Below are 12,928 nucleotides of genomic sequence, written 5' to 3' on the forward strand. Positions count from 1 at the left end.
TCATCCAGCTGCCTGTAAGAGGAGTCATTATTCCCTGTAACAGCAGAGGATCCGGCACAGCAGCCGCGCACGCCTCTTGTCAGGCAGCTTGTGTGCATGGGGCTTGGAGCCCTTGGCAGAAAGGTGGCCCAGCAGAGCATGGCAGAGAGGCATGAATGTGGATGCCCACCTGCCTGCTGAGTAGAGATGGAGGTCCCCCAGATTCCTCTGCCTGGCCTGTGCTCAAAGACCACGGTGATGACAAAGAGCTTCCCGAGAACAAAGTGACAGCATGGACGTTGCTCATGGTGGTGCTGGGGGGCCTGGGAGGGGCATCACTGCCCCCTCCTTGTGACACCCACTCCTCCCTTCAAAAGGGAGCCACAGTGTTCCCAAGCACAACAAGTGCACACATCTCACACCTCATCCGAGCCACGTCCTGAGATCCTACAACCATTCCAGGAAAAAGCCAACGTGATGCTTCCAAGCTTTCATACTTCCAACTCCGTATTTCTTGGGAGTAGAATCACAGAGTCGTTCAGGTTGGAAAAGCTGAAGATCCTCAAATCCAACTGTTAACACAACAGCACCGTGTTCACCACTATAGAATGTCCCTAAATGTCACATCCATGTTTTTTGAACACTTCCAGGGATGGTGATTCCACTAGTTTCCTGGGCAGCCTGGTCCAATGCCTGACCATTCTTACGGCAAAGAATTTTGTTTGTTGACGTTTTGCTGGGAATTTATGGTCTCCTTACAAGCTTTCCTGCATTTCCTGCATGCCCCCCACTTCTCCCTCCACAAATCTTTGAGGCATTTATCCTCTTCCCAATGTTTTTGGCTTCAAAACACCAGATCCCGCTTAACCGTGTGGGGCCCAGATTTTTGTGTGGAGCTGGCAAAAAGAACCCTCTTTTCACTGAAAATGTACACTTGTTCCCTCAACACCCTTATTATTAATTGCTACAAAACTTAATTTTATTCATCGTTTGTTATGCATCCAAATTGGATGGGGAAAAAAAATTCAAATTAACTGAAGTGAAAAGATTTCAGAAGATGGTACAGAAGGCTCCTGAAGGAACTGAAGAAAACTCTCTGGAGACTGGGAATGCACTGCTAACCCAACCTGAAAGAAAGATCTTAAGACAAAGAAATCTTGCCAATTTGATCCTTTAATTATAACATTAGTAGTTTCTTTCAAAGGCTTAGTGGAAGAGCTGGGGGTGGGGGGCAGAATAGACTTAAAGGGAGAAAAGACTTAACATCACCAGGATGAGTGGAAGCAATTAGGAGGATTTAAATTACTCTCTTGTTTGGTACAAGGCAGATATTTTTCATTTTTCTTGCCATCGTGCTCGACTTCTTGCTCTGCCATTAGTTTCCAAAGGTCTTCTCCTTGGCTGGCCTGAGGGCCCAGTCTTCCCAGGTCAGGCAGCATCTCCTTCCACTCTGCACCCACTCTGCTATTTCTGCAGGCCAGGAATACCAGCGACCATAACAGCTCTGACACCCTGGAAAGGGGCTGGATGTACAAGACTGGATATGGGGATGGAGTCTCCCAGCTCTCAGCAGAAGGACGATGCTGCAATGAATGGAGGAGGGTGATTGCAAACCAAATTTTTTCCGCAGAGGCTGTGAAAAGGGAGGTGGGAAAGAGTCAAAATGCAGCCTGTTTGGTACTGAAGCTCTGTGTGAGTCCTCAGGCTGTGGCCACTGCTGGGGTGGCACTACTGCCACTGGCACATGACACCAGCAGCAGGGACAGGGCAGCATGGCTCTCGTCAGGTCTCTGCTGCTCCGGAGACAGAGCTCAAACACACGCATTCAAATTGTTTTATGTGAGAAACAGCTGAGGAAAAAAAAAACCAAACCCAAAACTCAACAATTTCACAAAAAAATGGAGAGCAGATCTTTGCAGATCATCCAGCACATGCAATTCCTCAAGCCACAAGGCAGCCTCAGGTAGAAAACGGCGTTTCAGTGGATGCTCCATCCTCAACGTGCTCCATCCTCACTTGCTCCCACTGACTCTCTTCTGCCAGAATTGTCTCAGTAGCTCGTGTAGCTTTAAAAGCTGAGCAGTCACATCTCCTTGGGCTCTGTACCTGCTCCCAAAGAGGAACGGGGCCAATTTTTTTTATCTTTTCCTGCTTTCAGTCAGAATTAATTGATCCGTAATTGTACCCATAGAGGGGGGAAGTTAATAGACACGGTAATAAATGCCAAAGCCACAGCAGAACTGGCTCTCCAAGACCCTGCCTGGAGGAGCTCCATCTCCTCTTAACAGAGCCTGCATGCGATTCCAGTGCGTGCCTGTTCGTATTTAGGGAGAAAAACTGAGGAGCCTGCTATGATGAAAATCATTTCTTTTTCTCTCCCACATACTTTGTGCTTAAGGAGCAGATGGATCCAGGCTGTTTACATCACAGAGGTCATGCCTCAGCTTAACAGTTGGGGAACTGACTGTTGGGAGAGATGCTCATCGCAACCAGGAGACTGCTAAATCTGGGCTCCGGCAAACTTCTGCTGGTGGCAAGTGAAACACACAAATGTCCTCCTGCAGCCTCTTCTCACTGGGGACCCACCCCAGCTGTTGTGTTGTTTCACCAAAGGGAGCCTCTGCTGAGATGAGGCGAGGGCAGAGGCAGCTCAGCAGCAGCTCCTGAGCGTGAACCTTGAGGAGAATGCTGGAAATCCCGAGTGGACCTCGTTATCCACCGATGCAGATGGTGCAGTTTGCAAGCTACGTGGGGCCAGGTTTCTGCAAGGAGGCCATGATTTCAGCTGAGCACGGCCTGGCTTCCCCAAAAGCACTGGTGTAACTGCCAGGGAAAGAATTCCTCCAGTGGAGGTGTTTCCATGGCACTCATTCCCAAAGTGACCATCTCTTCTCAGTTCAGCACGGCCACACAACAAGTGGGGATATCTGGCCAGGCCCTGCCTGCTCATTCAGCTCAGAGCTGGACAATGGGAAGGTCACACCTCCCACCCCCCAGCAGAGCCAAGTACTCTCTCCCAGCACAAGAGGATTGCTAAAAACAAGAAGAGCTCAGCAAACAGAGCAAGGAGCAAGGCCCTTCCTGCTGCTCTCAAGGACACACATTATTTGTGTGCACAAGTACCCTCTCCTGCCCCTAGCTCCTACTCCTCCACGGCTCCAGCAGCACCTTTGGATGATTCACCCAGCCAAGGTGCTTCATCCACTGAGCCACAGAGGATGTGGCCGTGCCCAGGCAGGGGGACACGCACAGTGGCCATGCCGTGGAGTGGCAGAGCCCAGCTGGCCACCTGAGCTCACCTCACTCAGCCCTCCAGGGAGCTGAGCAGTCCTGCTTTACTCTGGATATCTGCCACGCCACAAGAGCATCTCTCTTGCCAATTAGGCCACCCACCCATTTGCATCCTTCCCCAGTACAAACCCTATTAGCAATAAACAAACAGTGGAAATGCCAGCCGGTGCCTGGGAAGAGTCCTAGACAGGAGCATCCAACTCAGCGGGCATGGGAACAGCTGCCTCGGGCAGCCCTGGTGCAGGGAACACCAAGGTGGGCCAGGGCACGGCCAGGCATTCTACCAGCCCCGCTGTGGTCCTCTGGCCAGTGTCTGGCTTGTGTCTCCAGGCTGCTTTCAGCATCACCCCAGCACCAAAAGCCTCTGTGTCCGCACAACACACTACACTGACACAATTTAACGTTATAATAACGTTGTTCCCAGCTTCCTAACTTTCCTTCTCCAGGCTTTTGTAGGAAAGCTCTTGCTTGACATTGAGACCCAGCTGGACTTTGCCCAAATGCCCAAGCTGGATGTGGCATAAGAAGTAAAAATTCCACCCAAGGCTGCTTGGATATCTTCATCCCCCATAAGAATTCCCTCTCTGCAAGGCAAAGTGAAGCCCTTCCTGCCCCTGACCCAGTCAGACCCCAGAATGAGAGCTGGGAAAATTCAGCCCAATAACAGACCCCAACCTGCCACTCTAGAAACTGCTGAAATCATCACCATCACACTTGGACTTCCAGGGACACTCAGGAAAGGGACAGAGATGACCAAGGCCATTCTCCACCCTGACCCTTGCACCTAAGGGCTTTCCATCTGGCCAAACCAGTGCTACAACAACTTTTGCATTTTGTCATGATGTGTAATTAGCTAAAAAACTACCTGCTTCAGTCAGAACAGAGGAGCCCACATCTTCCCCAGTGCAGGAGAGGGCACGCTCTCACTGTTCACCAACCCCTGTCAGCAGCTGAGGATGTGCTGGTGCAACCACAGTTCATTGTCATGGAGACAAGAAGAGTTTTTGTCTCCAAACCCAGCTTAATGGCTTGGATTAAAACTGCCTTCCCCTCGGGAAGTGCAGGACAGGGACAGTTGCTTTGTCCCTACTTCCTTCTCTTCTGGGCTCATCCACGTGCACCCCAAGCATCCCTATCCTCCCCAGCCTGCACCCCACCAGTGCAGGGCACATCCTCCTGGTCACAGCACAGAGGTGCTCTGTATCACTCCCCAAACCCATCCCAACCCACGCACACCCCCCTACAAACAGCCTGGACTCAAACACATTTTCACAGACCCCCCTCCACCATGTCTCTCCCCTCTTGGAGAAGCCAAGCAGCCCAAAGATCCCCAGTGACCATTTCTCACAAGGGAACCAAAAGCAGGAGATCTTCAGCAAGGTGAAATGACAGTAATAATAAATATCTTCAAGGCTGTCCTTTTTCCAACTCCCCAGGCTGAGAAAGAGCCAAGCACAGCCAGGGAGCAATCCCTTGCTGTGGGGCAGGCAGGTGTGGAGGGGATGGAGGGACACAGCCTTAGGTCCCAGAAATGTGTGACAGGCACAGCCCGGAGGGAATGACCACTCTGCTTACCCTGACAGCACTCCCAGGACAAGGTTGAGGACGAAGAAGGATCCAATGATGATGAGGGGGATGAAGTACAGCCAGTTCCAGGTGGCTCCTAAGGCATCATTGGTCTGGAGGGGAAAGAAAAAAAACACGTGTGACATCACCTCCAACACCAGCAAGGGGGAAGAGGGAGGGTGTGTTAACTTCAGTGCTCCAGGCTCCTCAGGGTGGCGTGGCCATGCCTGCCAAGCCTTGGTGGGCACCCCTCCCCACCACAAGAGCCCTGGCACCCCTCAGCACCAGCCACAGTCTCCACTCTCCAGCCCTCATCAGGCAGGACCGCTCTCCTCCGCCCCTCCAACCATCCCTGCAGAGACTGTGAGAGATGGGTGTAGCTGGAGGTGCAGGGTCCCACAGCCCAAAACTGGGGTGCTGAGGGCGAGGGGTCACCCTGAGCATGTTTTCCCCAGCATTTTGGCTCAGGGCTCCCATGCACATCCACTAGGATGGGGCAAAGCAGCCCCACGGCATTTACAGGGTGCCTTAGGACCAGGCAAGGCGGCATCTAAAGAAGAGGCAGCCAGAGTTTGTCCCTTCATGCATGGTGGGAAACCTCCAAACAGGCATTTTGCTGCTGGTATCATCACTAACACCTTGCAGACACCCTCCCACCACAGGCACATTCCCCCAAAGCCACAGAGCTGAGATCAGACTGGAGCTCTGCGCGCAGGGCACAGCCCAACAGCTGCAAAGGCTCCTGATGAGCCCTGCTCAATACCTCCAGACATTAATTCACCAGAGGTTTTAATAAAAGTGCCCCTCTGTCCCTCCCAGGCCCCATTTGTCCTCTGGTGTCAGGCATGGTGCGCATGACGCCGGGCTGAGGGTGATGCGGCAGAACGTGACTGTCTGGGGGAGGTGGTATCAATCTTCTTGCAATGAAAGACTCTTTCTCTTTTCTCTCTCTTCCCCCCCTCTCCCCGTACTAATTAAGCCCTCATCTTCATCTGAGTCATTGGCACCACATCTCCTGGTCGGCCAAGAGCTGAGGCGAGGCTCTGCGATGGGAGAAGCGCGACTCTGAGGAGCAAAAAAAGTCACCATGTGTGCTGGAGTCTTCCTCCAGTGGGAACTTCAGCTGGGTGTCCCCACCACCCTGACACCGAGCCCAGGGCAGGAAGGGTGACACCAGCACAGCCCAGCACAGGCACTGACCACAGCACTGGGACAGGCGATGTGGGCAAGTGTGTGACAAGGAGCACCTGGCACACGGCAGCCGTAAGGGCTCTGAAAGCATCTGGAAGGACTCACTGCTCTCCTCCTTTGGCCCTAGGGAAACCACACATGTCCTCTCAAGATCCTGCTCTTTCAAGAGCCCCAGTTCACCACCAGCCCCTTTCTTTAGGGCCACAGGAGAAGAAAGCACGGGGAGGAAGGAACGATGCACAGGAATTCCCGACAGCCAGCGTTCACCACAGCCCTCCAGAGACACCCAGGCCACCGTGCTCTGCTCTGGCAGCACCATCTCCCATGGCATCACTCTTCAAGGCATCGTGCAAGCCTCAGCCCAAGCTTGGCAGGGCTTCAGCTCCCTGCCAAGATGCCACTGGGTACCTGCCACTCATGTCAGTATTGCTTGCCTTTGAAACTGGCTCCTGCCCAAAAAACACAGGCTTTCCCCAAGGTCTTTGTCACAGGGAATACAAAATAGAGGAGCTTCTTTCCTACAGAAGACCAAGACATCTTCCCACAGGACTGGGCTATCACCATCCCTTCTTTAGCCATCTCAGCAGGAGAGAGGGGGAAATGGGCAGCTTTCCTAGGGTTATCAGTGCCCAGACCACCTCTTCCCTCTCCGTTTTTCAGGCACAGCAAAGCTGGTGGCACTGGGGACCTGCAGCAGGGACAGCTGAGGCAGGGGCTTGGCAGGACTCCGGTGGCATGGGCTAACTGTGATCCCAACCTCTGTGCATTTGAGTGCCTGGCTCCCCTGGGGGTGGAGGCAAAGGGGGTTGGAGAGATTTTTAAGGGGATTTGGGAGGTCACAGCATCACTTGCACCCAGCAGCTGCAGGAGGGGCAGAGGAGGAGATGGGGAGCTGTGGCCATGGACCCCCATACTCAAGGACACAGCACTGGCCACAGTGAGCTCAGGGATGGTCCCAACCACCCCGGCTGCCACCAGCAGCCCCAGGAGCAGCACTGCCACCAGCAGCCACATGGGTCCCCCTGGCTGGTGCCAGCTTTCATGGCATCCCCCAGCCCCAACATGAAATTTCTCAGGGGACATCCCAATGCTCCCTACAAAGCCAGGAACTGGTGATGCCCAGTCTGGATGCACTGGCTCCAGACCATCATCTGGTACTTGCTCAGCCATTCAGACTGCCAAAAACTCACTATCCCCACTGGAAGCCTCCTCAAGCAGATGCTCCAATGACTGCTGTAATTTCCAGCCTAAATTTATTTGCGGCCATTTTCTACACCACTCCGTTATTTTGCCAGCAGTGGCCTTTGGCTGAAATAGCTCTTTTCCTTCCTCTTTCCATCCTAATCTATTTCCAGACAGCAATCACAGTCATCTCCAGCCTCTGCTTTGCTGGCCAAAGCAAGGTTCTTCCAAGTTCTCTCTTGCCCAACTGGCTCTCCTACTCTGTTTTATCCAGTAGCCCCTTCCCTGATCCAGTCCAGGCTCAGTTCATCCTTCCTGGACAGAGGACACCTGAGTGAGCAATTTGATAGGTCACACTCCATCCCTGTGTGATGCCACAGAGACTTCACCACCTCACCTGCATCCCACCATCCTCTCTCCTCCTTTGTGCCACCCCTGCCCTGCAGCCACCTCGTGGTCACCCCAATGTCACCTGTTTACCCTCTCCTCCTCCATGTCACTGCTTCCCAGCCAACAAGACCTGAGCTCCAAGGAGAGATCTTTGCTGCTCCTTAACAAGAGCTTGGCTTTCCATTTCTCACTGCATCCAACATCTCAAATGCCTCCCAGCCCAGGACGGCAGCCTCTGTCCCTCCAGCTCTGGGAAGCCAGCGGATGCTGGAGGCAGGAAAGCCCACAACGCATCCCCAAGGACTCCATGAGTCAATGACATCCCCTTTGTCCCCTCAACACCATCCCAGCACTGCTCACTTCTCTGCCAGCCTCACAGAGCCCCTCATCAGGGTGGTATTTCTTGTTTGGACTCAGATGTTTGTTAGTTCTTATCTCTGTCATAGTCTCACAAACTCTGAGTTCTACAGCACTTCACTCTAACAAACTAAAAATGGAGCCCTGTCTCTCTCTTACAAGGCTTTTTAAGGATAAACTGTCCAATTAAGAAATGACACCTGAACTATTTTTACTTTTAACCCAATAACCAACCACCTGTGCCCGCAATGCAGATGTTTTTATCCAATTACACAAAACCACCCAAACCCATGGAGAAGAAGGTGAAGAAGGACCAGCCTCTGCCCTAAAACCTCCATCTTGCTTTATACATATTACTATATTCTAAAACCTCAAACTCTAGGTTTTCCACCATGTGATATTACACACTTCTATTCAAACTACACATCTATAATCTCAGTTCTATCATTCCATTATGGAAGCTTTCTCCATGGCCTCAGGTCAAATGCAGTGTTCTTTTGGGGTGCCTGTCAGCACAGAAAGTCTGAAATTCCCACTAACCAGGGTTCCAACACATCCCCTTCCCCTCTTTCCCCTCACCATTACCACTCTCCTACAGCAAACTCTTTACTACAAGGAGCAACTCTAGGATGTTTCCAGGCCTGCCATGCCGGGTTAGCCCGGCGTGACCTACCTTTGACAAACCCATGACTCACTTTCCTCTCCTGCCTCCCGAATCTGTTCCGAAATGGCATGCAATCGAGGTCAGCCTCACAGTCCTATTCCTGCCTGCCTTACTTTTCCTCCCCTCCTCCCCCCGCTTTTAAATATAGGCATCGCATTCGCTATTCTCCAGTCAGATGGTGCCTCCCCCAACTCGATGGAGTTGTTAAAAATACTTGTTACCAGACCTGCCATTTCATGTGCCAGCTCCCTCTGAGCTCGGGGGGAAGCCATCCCAAGCACCCAGGCTGGTGGGCACGGTGCTCTCAGCGTTGGGCTTCCATGGTTTCCACGTTGGCCATGCCCTCGTTGCCGGTATCGCGCCTCTTGTTGCTTTGTGTTGGCCAAAAGTGGGGCTGAAATGTCCGTCCGTGCCCAAATCTCTCCAGATGTTGTTTCACTGGGCCTTGCTTCCATCTGCAGAGGTGGGGAGCCGCTCACTGCTCCTCCAGGAGGTCTGTGTCAACACAACTTTGCTACGGCCCTCCTAGCACTTCCTAGCTTTTTTGGCACCAAGATGTCGTTGTTTTGACTGAACCGCCTCTTTTCCCATTCCTTTGGGGCATCATTTGTTCTTGATATCCCTATGTAGGCAGTAGTTCATCATCTTGGTCCACTGTGCCTTCCCACAGGGTTTTGCTCCCCTTCGTTGAAGGTACCAGGAGGTTGTTGTTTGCAGAATTCAGGGTAGACGCAAGAATTTTAATCCCTGAATTACACCAACTCCTTTAATGAAGAAATTCCAAGTTCCTGCCTTACTCCCTGCACAGCTGAGCAGGTCCCATCACTCACCCAAGCGCTTTGGGACAGGCTTTTTATATTCCTTTGGGAAACGCAGGAGCTGCTTGGTGCCAAATCTTTGCTGCTTCTTCCCTTCCCTTTGAGAGGCCTCCTTCTTGTTATGCACCCCACCACCCCCTAAAACTCCTCTGTGGCCACCAGACCAAGAACCACCACGCTCACATCTTGACATGACCCATCCTGCTGCCAGGAAAGCCCTCTGAGCCTATAAATGACACCACCATGGCGTGGGAGCAGGACCCTCCTGCAGGGAACAGCCCCCAGCACCTCCTGCTTCTTGGCCCCCAAGCACAAGGTTATTCTTTAGGCAGCTCTTGGGGTGCTTGTTTGGTTTTTTTGAGTTTTTCTTTTTTTTCCCCCCAAAAGGGCAGGAAAAGGCGCGGGAAGCTGCAAAAGCAGGTCTCACTAGGGGGGCCAGAAATCTAAAGAAATCTAAATATATCCTGAAGTTGAATGCACAGCACAAGCTCACAGCCCACACGTCCCCTCCCTCAGGCTGCGGCGCATGGGAACCTTCAGGATTTCTTTGCTATAGGGGAAGGGAGGGGGGAAAACCTCAATAAACCCCACAAACTCAGTCTCTCCTGGCTAAAAATAAACAGAGAGCAAGTTCAGTCTTGTGCAGGGAGCCTTCATGGCCACTCCATTGCTCCATCCCTCACTGGGGAGGGGAACTGGGGACCTGTGGGCACCCAAAGCTTTCAGGGAGCAGCAGGATGCGGATTTCATTCACACAGAGGTTGAGGGGTGATGGAAAAAGCCATGGATCTCAAGGATCTTTGCCCTGGGAGCTGTGCCTGCCTTCCCCAGCACTTCTCGGGTGCTTGCAGAGCAGGACAGCGGGTACAAAACCACCACAGCTTCCATGATTTGCGCTCCAAATCCTTGGCTTGGCAGCTTCCGATGGTCTTTGCCCAGTGGTGACACCCATCGTGCCCCTGCCATGGCTGATGGTGCTCTCCAGCATCACCTTCCCAGCCCCTGACCTGCTCCTCCCTGCAAACCACAGCTGCATCCAGCTGAGGATCACACGCAGGCCAGCAGCCACAGCCTCACAGCCCACCAAAAGGGGGAGAAAATTCATTATAAAAATACCCCGCAGCAGATTCCCTGGCCTAAGCAGCTCCCTGCAGACCCTGACACCCGCTGCTGCACAGTAACAGATCTCCTTGTTCCCTTTAATAGCAGTAATTGAATCTCCTGCATGCAGGGCCATGCTTCACTCCCTGCCTGGGATCCATCAGTGACCCTGGCACTGGACAAGATCTGAATGGAAATGCTTTGCTTTCCCAAATCAGGTTAATGAGGAAATGGGTGCATTTCCTCTGCAAGGCCAGAACTGGCCCAGGGTGGGACACATCCTGCCATGGCCAGGTGTCAGGGTCTCCAGGCAGGGTGGGCACCTCCTGCCCCATTGCCTTCCTCCAGCACTGCCCTTTGCTGGCCCTGGGAAGCTCTGGGGTGCCAGGGACAGGCAGGAATAATGCCAGAGCAGGACACAAAGCTCAGCATAATCTTCTCTCTGAGTGCGTGCAGGGAGGGAGGGAGTGGGGAAACAGGAAAAGGACACGATGCATTTCATTTTTCTGTTTCCTAAATGGAATGCAAAAAATGCGCTGCTAGAAGCATTGCTAAAAATCAAGCATTTTCAAAATATTTGAAATAGGCATTGAGACCAATTTCGGTGCTGTTCTCCTCCAACCCACCAAGAAATTGCACCCAGCTGCCCCAGCATCGATGCACAAACCCTGTCCTCATGCGTGCCTCCTGCTCTGTCTCTCCCCACAGTCATCCTTCACTGTGATCCCTCCACTTTTACTCCCAAACTTTCACTTTCCCCCTTCCCAGATCCCTCCTGCGCTTTCCCCAGCACCCCCTAACCAGTCCTCAGGCAGGATGAACTTTCCCTGATGGAGCATTTGCAAAGCTTCATGGCTCTCTCCAGTGCAGACCAATGTGCCAGCACTGCTGCCTCTCCGGCTGGACCCAGACCCTGCGTGCTGCAGCAGGGCCTGGCTTCCACAGGATCAACTTTGGGGCTGTTTTCTCATGGGGCCTGGATCCCTGCTTTGTTTTGGGCATGCTGCAAGCCCAGAGAGGCAGCTTGGGCCCCATGATATTATTTTCATCGTTGTATGACGTTCCTACATGGAGGAACATCCCCAGCTTCAGCTGTGCTGCTCTGGGGCAACAGAACCCTGCACAACCTCACTCACAGACCCCAACAGCCCCATAACCCAACCTTGGAGCAGAAGAGCACATCCACCAAGAGACCAACAGCCCCATAACCAAACCCCGAAGCACAGGAGCACATCCACCAAGAGAACAACAGCCCCATAACCCAACCCTGGAGCACAGGAGCACATCCACCAAGAGGTCTGGAACCAGCTTTCCAACACCTCACCAACACCAGCCCCAAGCCTGCTAGTGGAATTACAAGTCCTGGGCTTAACAAAGATGAGCAAGGCAGCACTGAGACCCCCTGCCACCTCCCACCCTTGAGCCTGGAGCTGCTGGGTGATGCCAGAGCACCCGTGGCACCCCCAGCAGCCCCCCTCAGCTCCTCCAGTGCTTCCAGCAGACCGCCTTGGAGTGAGACTTCCCCATGCGGGCAGGGAGGAGGGTGTGGGCAGGCAGCTTTTGATAGAACATGCCTGGAAGATGGGATCCAGCAGACACAGTTTGTTTCTTGCTGTGTCATTTCATCGCACACACACACACACACACACACAGAGGGAAAAAGGGGAAGAAGGAAAAAAAAAAAAAAGAAAAAAAAAAGGCAGGAACATTTGGCAAGCTGGTGAGGGTCTGGCTTTGCTGAGTGTGGAGAAAGAAAGTGCTCTGTTTTTCGAAAGGGAGGAGAGGGGAGAGCAGGCTGGCTGCCACACACGTGCCTGGCAGCACCCACGGCTGGCAGCACGGGCACCAACTGGAGCCATTTGGGGGAAAACAGCTCATTTTTTGAGCTCTGAAGGGTTTGAACCTTCCGGGTGGAACCTGCAGTCTCCTTTCTGAATCTGCTCTAACACACTCAGTCGCGTTTAAAGCAGCATTTCGGAGGAGGGAGGAGGAAAAGGCTCTGTCCCGCGGTGTCACAAGCGCTGGGGACTTTTTGGCAGCCTCCATTCCCGCAGCCTGAGCCCATCCCGCCGTGCCCGCACGGCCGGGAGCCGCCAGGAATAGCTGCAGAGGCATCGCGGGCTGTGCTCGCTGCCGAGCCGCTCGGAGCTCTGGGTGCTGATTAAATTTTCATACCTCCCCGCCAGGATATTCTGTGTGCGTTGTGCTTTCATTTCAAACACACGAGAAGGGACTCCTGTTCCCCTCACAAGCATGCCGGCTGGGGACCCTGGTGCCATCCCAGAGCACAGAAGGCTAAAAAAGCCAGGTGGTTTCCCTCTTTTTGCCATCCCTCCCACCTCTCCTTCCTCCTCCTGCTTCTCCTCTTCCCAAGCTCCTTGCTGGGAGC

At 53.0% G+C, this 12,928-nt stretch overlaps 1 protein-coding gene across 1 annotated transcript in view; it reads right to left on the reverse strand.

Moving 5' to 3' along the window:
* The window catches only part of CACNA1E (calcium voltage-gated channel subunit alpha1 E), a 96,266-nt gene that overhangs the window by 54,496 nt on the left and 28,842 nt on the right, over positions 1–12,928 (reverse strand). The window contains exon 8 of the mRNA XM_053984694.1: positions 4,846–4,949. Within this exon, the coding sequence (XP_053840669.1) occupies positions 4,846–4,949 (104 nt within the window). The remainder of the gene's footprint in view (positions 1–4,845; positions 4,950–12,928) is intronic.

This window comes from Vidua macroura, chromosome 9 (assembly GCF_024509145.1).
Source record: "Vidua macroura isolate BioBank_ID:100142 chromosome 9, ASM2450914v1, whole genome shotgun sequence".
NCBI classification, from domain to species: domain Eukaryota; kingdom Metazoa; phylum Chordata; class Aves; order Passeriformes; family Viduidae; genus Vidua; species Vidua macroura.